This window comes from Cryptomeria japonica, chromosome 10 (assembly GCF_030272615.1).
Source record: "Cryptomeria japonica chromosome 10, Sugi_1.0, whole genome shotgun sequence".
Taxonomy (NCBI): domain Eukaryota; kingdom Viridiplantae; phylum Streptophyta; class Pinopsida; order Cupressales; family Cupressaceae; genus Cryptomeria; species Cryptomeria japonica.
Window position 1 is genome coordinate 849,978,394 of NC_081414.1, and position 8,498 is coordinate 849,986,891.

General features: G+C 33.4%; 2 protein-coding genes across 2 annotated transcripts; both read right to left on the reverse strand.

Annotated features, from left to right (window-relative positions):
* Positions 1-1,921: 1,921 nt before the first annotated feature.
* Positions 1,922-3,200, reverse strand: LOC131065174 (cold-responsive protein kinase 1-like; the record flags this gene model as incomplete). Its single annotated transcript, XM_057999611.2, has 4 exons — positions 1,922-2,325; positions 2,421-2,571; positions 2,653-2,884; positions 2,981-3,200. Coding segments are annotated over 4 exons (909 nt in total), but the record flags the coding sequence as incomplete, so codon positions are not given.
* A 38-nt stretch (positions 3,201-3,238) lies between these two features.
* LOC131859536 (cysteine-rich receptor-like protein kinase 2) lies at positions 3,239-4,585 on the reverse strand. Its single transcript, XM_059213425.1, has 3 exons — positions 3,814-4,585; positions 3,491-3,616; positions 3,239-3,393 (listed from the first exon to the last, which is right to left on the reverse strand). The coding sequence occupies exons 1-3, from the start codon at positions 4,574-4,576 to the stop codon at positions 3,254-3,256; spliced, it is 1,029 nt and encodes a 342-aa protein (XP_059069408.1). The 5' UTR covers positions 4,577-4,585; the 3' UTR covers positions 3,239-3,253.
* Between the last annotated feature and the right edge of the window lie 3,913 nt (positions 4,586-8,498).

The following is an 8,498-nucleotide window of genomic DNA, read 5'->3' on the forward strand; positions in this document are numbered from 1 at the left end:
TACCGAAGGTTCTCACTTAGGTGTTGTCATCCAAATCCATAATTCAAATTAATGACGTTGGGCACCCTTTCCTAAATCAAGGCCATTGTGCCTACACCATGGTCCTCTCAAAAAGGGCCCAATTTGGAGCCTCATAATGGTCACATAATTTGGGCAGGGACCTAGATCTTGTCTTGGCCTACTCTAAAAAATTAATTTGATTTTCAGGTACAAACATATATAAAAGAAGGTCTACCCCTCTCAATCGAAACTTAATCAATCATCTAATAAATTGACATCAAGATCTACACTCTATCAAATTCAAGTCAGCAATCAATTAGTCATTCATCACGCATTGGAGAAAAACTGAAGTCAAGTTTTAGCATTCAAGATGACATCCCTAATTTGTGTTTTATGAAGACAACCTACATGAAATCCTAATTCCTTTGTGAAGGTCAAACAAAACTTCATTGAGGTATGTCATGAGTGTTTCATGCATTTTTAGCATTTGCTTCAAAAGAAAAGCATTTTCTTGCAATCTTTCATTTACATTTATCAATTCAATTTCATGGTTAATTTCAAAACCGGTGTTTGACCTAAGTCAAACCCCTATTCACAACATAATTCGCTTTCTCTTTGTCTATAGGAATAGGTACAAAGTTTTATTTGGGAGGATGAATAGAGTTCATAATGACGAATAGATTCAATTTTTTATGGTGGAAAATTTGGGGGACCATGGCGAATTGATACTACTTGGTCCCAAAAAATTAGGCTGAACTTTTGAGAACAAATTGTAAATAACTTATTTTCCCCAGATCATGCATGCATATTAAATAATAAAGCTATTTACTATTCTTTGAGTTGAGAAACATTTGGTGGGATCCCTTCCCATGATTATGACATGGTCCTCTATCTGAATCATGTGTTCTGAGGGATATCCCTAGAGCTTACCGTCCAAGTAGAGACCTTGTATACCGATAGCATCCTATGCATCATTTGGTTCCCAATCATGAATCAGTTTCCTCTTTCTCAATCGTCGCTGTCTTTGCGGGACATTTGTACCTTACTGTTTATGTTAGAATACCTCAATTATCACCTATTTTGTCCTAATCATCAACAATCTGGTCAATTCAATTTTAGGAGGAGAAAAGGCCCAACCCAAAGAGCCTAGAATCTGATTAGAATCTCAGTCTTTTAGGCTAGAAATATTAGATTCCTTCTCCTTCCAAATGTAGTGGTTAATTAAGTCATTTAGTGGTTTTAATATCCTAATTTAACCCTAATCCTTTTTTCCAACCATTACACTAACCTATCCAAATTTTAATCTAAGAAAAAATTGTATCACATAATCTTCAACTTTCTAAGGCCTTCTTTATGTTTATCCATTTCCTTTTCATGTTAAGGAAATGATCTTTTCCTCCTCCATCCTCTTATGTAATTTTTAGGCTAAAAAAAAATTGCTAACCTCGCTCAATCTTGTCACAACCATAACCAACAAGTAAACTTGTTTAAAATCAGTTGTTTAATAAAAAAATTTAGCCCTACATGAAAGAATCAGTTAAATATTTGGTGGGTTAAGATAATGTTTGAAGCGTAAAATTTAACTCTATCAAAAAAATCACATCAAAGTCCTCCAAAAGTAGTATTAGAGTATAATATTCAAATTTTTTTAATTATTTTTTAATTTGATAGGGGATGATTTCATTTAGTAGTCAGCAATGGATTCATTCATGGTTCATGGTTAGTATGTAGGCTGATAAGACTCATTTTTTACATGAGGTTTGGTTAACACATCTGTAATTTCTAAGATGATATACAACATTTATCCAACATCAAAATTAACAAATTTGAGTGAGATATACATCTCTTTTGAAATTTTTTGGTTTTATTTAAAGATAGAAAGGAAATATATATATTGTAATATTTAAATCCTATTTGAAAGTAAGAGGTAACTATATAATTAGCTAGAACTTAACAATCCATCCTTCCTTGCTACTTTCCATGTGTCCATTGAAACAAGAGAAATAACCATAACCATTACTAACGAGCATTAAGAGATTCTGTAATAGTAGCATTTGATTGAGATGATGGAGGGGAACTTTCTCCACGTACTTTGTATCCCACGTCTACGAATGCTGGCTGCAGAGGTTTCTGAAAATCAATCTCAACTTTACTTAACAGTATTGTCACAACCTCAGACATTGATGGCCTATGAGTGGCAGAACCTTGTATGCACATAAGCGCAAGGTTTATCACCCTCACCACCTCTTCTTCATTATACCCTTCTATCTTCTCTTTGCTTTCCACCGTCTCTAAAACCTTGTTTTCTTCGTGTAGGCTCCAAACCTGCGATAAGAAGTTTTTAAAAATTTCCAAGCTTTTTAAGGGAGAGAAGGACGGAATAAAAGGTTTAAAAGAATACTATTAGAATTGTAAAATACCCATTCAAGCAAATATTGCATATCAGGTGGTTGATTCAAGTCAATGCTTTTTCTGCCACTGACTATTTCAAGAACCACCACACCAAAGCTGTAGGTATCAGCTTTCTCTGTTAATTGCCCATGGCTAGCATATTCAGGAGCTGTGTATCCTCTGCAAACGAAAAAATGGTATCACTATATTTTTTTAAAATTTTGAATAGATAAACAATTGAGTAAGGAGGGGTTTTCTCACAAGGTTCCTGCAAATTTTGTGCTGACATGAGATTTATCATGTGGAAGAAGTCTTGCCAGCCCAAAATCTGCTATTTTTGCCTGAAAATTGTCGCCAAGTAATATATTGCTTGATTTAATATCACGATGGATGATACAGACGTGGAATTCCTCATGGAGATAGGCCAGACCACGAGCAGTGCCAAGGATAATGTTGAACCTTTCCTTCCAACTCAAAGGTTTCTTATGTTCTCCTGCGCATGTAGGACAATTCAGTTGAGTTTCAAAATCTATCATGTTTGTTGTAAATGATGAAATAAGCGAAAAAGGGAAGTTATGGAATAGCAAACCAAATAATATTCTGTCGAGGCTGCTATTGGGCATGTACTCATAAACCAAGAGCCTTTCTTGGCCTTGTCTGCAACATCCAAGTAAACGCACAAGATTTTTGTGATGAACATTAGAAATGAGTTTCACTTCGCTTTCGAATTCAGAAACTACGCGTGGAGAGCGACCTAAGGTCAGCTTCTTTATTGCCACAACGTTGTCATTTTTCAACGTACCCTGCAATCATCATTTGAAGAGATTAACACACAAGCCTAGGTAATGAGGGAAGGAAATAATTAATAATTTACCTTAAATACTTCACCAAACCCTCCTTGTCCAAGCTTATTTGCTTGATCAAAATTGTTGGTTGCCTTTTTCAGTATCTTGAAGTCAAAATCTCCCGGCCCACGAAGTTCTGTTGCTCCTTCAGTATCCACTATTTCATATATTTCAATTTGTTAAATTAGTGATAATTAAGATCGGACTGATTTACATGACTTGTTCCTTACAAAATATTAAAATTAAGAGTTTACCTTGTTTCTGGCTTGGGCGCATTATCCGCTTCCGGAGGAGGAGGAGACAAGTTATAAGGCCAAGTATGAATACTCCTCCCACAACACCAATTATTATCCACGCTGTAGAACTCACCTTCTTCTTGCCTGAAAAACAAAATGGAGAATGAAAATATCATTGAAAAATCAGTAAATGTCTGACTGAAATTTTAAACAAAAGCGATTAAGGTGATCGACTGAAATTATTTTTCCAAAACTATAAATTCAATCTTGCCTCTAAGGAAAAGTGTAAAAATAGGTAACAAAACTACAAGCTCTTCAACTGAATATAATTAAATTCTAACCTCCGGGTAAGAAATGTTTCAAGTCGATAGTCACATTGCTTGGATAAAAGGGTTTGGAATCGTATCGCAAGTAGCAGCCGGCGTCTACACCCCGTCCCTCGGAGCGAGGAATACACATATTTATGTTATCCAGGGCGATGGTGAGGCACTTTTGGCAGGAATCCCTTTGAAGGGAACGTATACACGAGGCAAGTCCATAGACTGTGGTATTAGACGGCCCTTGTTTCGTATGCGCACCAAAATAATCTTTTATTTGCGGAGTTGCAGCGCAAAGATCGCTCATCAAACTTCGAGCAGTTGCCGAAAATGAATTGGAGGAGCTCGCGTTGGTACCACCGCACACTTGTTTATTTCCTTCATCGGTGAACGTATTGTAAAAATTATTGTTCTCGAAACGCAGAAAACATCCGTCGTAGCTTGCCCTGCCGCCGGTAACCTTGGTACAGTTGGCAGCTTGTTTTCTTGCTACCTTGATGCAGTTACTGCAATCAGCAGCTGACTTATCCTTTCTACACTGCGCCAGTGCATATACTGAATCCACCAGATCTGATGCTCCCACCACATTTTTTGAAGCAAAACCGGATGGAACAACATTTTCCACCACATAATCGAGAGCCACCTTTAAATTTTCCGCAAAGAGTGTGGCGTTGCCATTGGGGACAGAGCTGCATCCGTAGGCTAAAAGTCTGGTCTCTGGATCTGCTCTGATGGGGGCCATTATTAACATGCCAAAGAAAATAATCAGCCACCCTATTCCAGCCATGTCTCTGAATTTTCCCATTGAATTGGGGAGACGCTTTAAAACGATAATCTGAATATCATAAAATAAAAACTTTGATTTGTTTTGATAGAAGGAAGAAAGGAGGTCTATTATATAGACTTTCAAATTGCAGGCGAGTCGTCATTTTTCACCTATATCACAACTATATTATTGCATTCAAGTCAAGGAAAACAACTAAGACCATTGACCCAATGCATTATTAATGCAGTGAAATATTTGGAAAAGTTTCCAAGCTTTGTTGGTTTATTCTTCTGAGTTTACAAAGAGCAAATAACAGTTAAGATAAAATAAATGATGGTATACGTCAATGCCACTGGAAACTAGATTGGAATCAATAGGATTGGGTATATTATACTCGAAAATTTCACTACAATCCACCCAGCAATTGAAGCCCTTTCTGCTTGTCTTACCATGTTAAAATAGTATATAACGTTTACTAATGTCTACAAGGTAAACCACACACGGCATCGTTAGTTTTAAATTGAAGTGCATCAAATTAAAATATTACTCTATAGAAATTAATTATGTAGGCATGTTGTCATCCAATGATACTGTTTCATTTGGATTTTTCTTGAGTTGAATGATATGGATTCAAATGTGATATTTAATAATATTATTAATTAGTTTTTTTTTTCATGAGGTTGATAATTTAAGTAATCCTGGGTTATTACAAATATCACTTTTATCTTTTAGGAATAATTTCATTCTAGTTATAACAGACAATAATATTCATAAAGTTAATTATCTCTTTTGAATTAATCATTTTGGTTGAGAATGTTAGTTTCACATAGATAATAAATCTTGTGTAAAGAACAATAAAATTAATTGTATCATGATTTAATTATTTTAATTTTACTTGGTAATCTTATATACAAGAAAATAATATTCTCACATATCTGTCTTGCTTTTTTAGTTATTGAATCCATAGTTGACAACAATATCTTCTAATAGCTCACAATATATAATTCATCATTCATATTATATCCTCTCGGATTAAGATTTGATTGGGCAATCTTCTTAATGTAGCCACCATAGCAATAAACACTTCAATTCCTATCATCAAGCCTCATTTGGCCAATAATTACTCATTAGTTATGAGTGGAGGCAATGTTGATGGGTAAACTCATCCTTTGACCTTGCATGGCATAAAATATATCAAAAGGATTATACCTCAAAGTACTTCAAAGCATCAAAAGAGTGCCACTTGAGATGGCCACTTCCTCTTTTGGGTGGTATTCTTCACTTTGTGGTTTAGGTTCCTTAGATCCTAACACATCATTAGACATTAACTAAGTGTCATTAACTTATACTTTCTCAATACATATATGTCTAGGAATCCATGGCTCCTTGCAATTGGAACACAACTTAATTCATTCTCAATCCATTCATCACCTCAATGTTTGGTCCTAGTGTAAGACTTTTGGTCTGTTGTACATATGTTTTTTTGTGAAATGGAGTCTAGCTTCCTACTCCCTATGTTACACAACAATAAAACATGAAATGTTAAATTTTAACACGCAAGCTTGCAAGATCACTATATTTGAGAGGACTATAATTTCTTAAGATAAAAACTAATGTAAATTTGTTTCTTAACTTTCTATAACCACTTGTTATTTGAATAACAACACTATCAACCCTAACATTCACACAAAACTTAAATAAATTATCTTAGAATTAATTCTTATACATCAATAATATAATTAAAATTCAAGGAAAAACATAATATTAATTTGAATTCATAACAATCAATTCAACAAAAATCCAAACAAAATAGTATCACTAGATGCCAAAATCCCTATATAATTAAACTCTATAGGTGAATATTTAATCTTGTTGATGCACTTCACTTTAAAACTAATGGATGGGCTATCTAGAAGTTAAATCATATATGAAATCATTTGTTTTAAAATGGTGGGATTTAAAGAGAAAAAAATTCTCTATAGAATATGTAAATCATCTAATTAGATATTGTTTTATATCAATTTTGTTAATTTAAATTGTACAGATTCAAATGAAATATTTGATAATATTATTTATATATTAATTTTTTTAGTAATAGGTGTTTAATATTATTTTCAAAAAAATTAATAGTATATATATAACAAAAAAGATAGTGAAAAAATGACATTTCAAAGTTTAAATTAGTCTAACAAATGATATAAAAGACAATTGACTACTAAGCATATTTGACATAAGGGTAAAGATTCTTACATTTGAGAAAGCCAATTCTAAGATAAGGAGTTATTTATTATTCTAAGGAATCCTAATTCCAAATAATATAGCATTATATTCATATGATTGTATGAGTTTGGCTTGGCATTCTTTTATGCAGGAAAATACCATTATGACATATCTCTCTTGGTTCTTTTAGTTATTGAATCCATAGGAGATAGTAATCTGTCCTAATGAGTGCATCCACTGGAATATACATTTATTACTTGACAACAATGTAGAATTCATAGTTCATATCATATCCTCCTTGATTAAAGAATCTCTTACTACATTGGATGGTAAAATTATCATTCTCCATAATATTAAACCTTTCAATTCCTCTATCTAGAAGCCTCTCTTAGTCAATTATCCTTCATGAGTGAAATAGATGTAACTAAGTAAAGTCACCCTTTTATGCCATGAGAGACTATAGATGTAGAAGAGAGTTTACCTCAATTTATTTGAGAGTATTAAAAGAGTGTCTCTTGAGATGACCTCTTCCTCTTCTACAGGGTCTTCTTCAATTTGTGTTTTAGGTTCCTTACATCGTAACTCATAATTATACCTTACCTAAATGTAATGCATTTGCCATTTCTCTATACATTTGTTTCTAGGAAACCATGCCTTCTTGCAATTGTAACACAACTTATACCTTGTCAATTCATTCCTCAACTCAATGGTTGGTCTTGGTTGTATGGCTACTCGTCTATTGTACATATGTTTGTGTGAAATAGATTCATTGGAATAAATAATTTGATTTAGAAATTACTCTTCACTATGGAATCCTCTAGTTTGAAAGCCCGCTTGATGAAACCTTGTAGGCTATAGCTACAAAAGTCTTGACTAGCCCCTTAAGAGATTCAATTACACATTTCATAAAGAGCATTGGTCGTCTACTTTCTATAATGTTTGATAACTTAATTGATAGTTTTGAAACTATGTTACATTGTTCTGTAGTGAACCAATTATTTGATTTAAGTCAAATATATGAAATAAACTTTAGGATTTTCTAATCAAAATTCTCAGCAAAATTTGGTAGAGTTCATCATAAGAGGTGATGGTTTCATGTGCTTGAGTGATTAGACCATGATACCACTAATCATGTCTATTTCCTCCAAATAAAATGTGTAAAGGTTCTAGTTGCTTCATCTTTGACTATATGTATGGGGAAAAGAACATGTCTAGCTTCTATACCCATGCATGAGTTGGGCATTTGTTAGATAAATCATAGGACGGGATTGTCGTGTTCTCCAAAGCTTCCTACACATATCTATAAAAAGGCTTGTAGCTTAGGCATAACTTTGAATCTTTTTTAGAGAATGTGTGGATAGATTTAAGCATGTAATAGAGATTTTTTGGTGAGGGATAATCTTGAGCAAATTAAAGTAAACATCTATTTGAATAATTTGTTGAGCTAACAAATTTCTATACTGACCTCTCTATTAAAAAGGATATATCAATCTCAACTTCAACTTTATAGAAAATATCATTCCCATTGAAAATTATTCTCTTGATTTTGTTTAACCCTAACAAACTCTTCTTCTTTCTTTTAACTTTCTTATATAAAATCTAAATTCCTAAGCATGACTAAAATTATATTTTCTAATCTATCCAACATTTTATCGAAGAAAAATTTAACAAAGTGAATTAGCCCTATAAGGGAAACATGAGCTGAACATGCGGTGGAAGAAGA

What these genes read in the sequence shown, in the direction of transcription:
- LOC131859536 (XM_059213425.1), bottom strand. Translation starts at nt 4,576, where the DNA reads ATGGCTGGAATAGGGTGGCTGATTATTTTCTTTGGCATGTTAATAATG. An exon ending in GAAACATTTCTTACCCGGAG is followed by an intron (nt 3,617 to 3,813) that starts GTTAGAATTTAA and finishes TTTGTTTTTCAG; the next exon opens with GCAAGAAGAAGGTGAGTTCT. An exon ending in GCGCCCAAGCCAGAAACAAG is followed by an intron (nt 3,394 to 3,490) that starts GTAAACTCTTAA and finishes TATATGAAATAG; the next exon opens with TGGATACTGAAGGAGCAACA.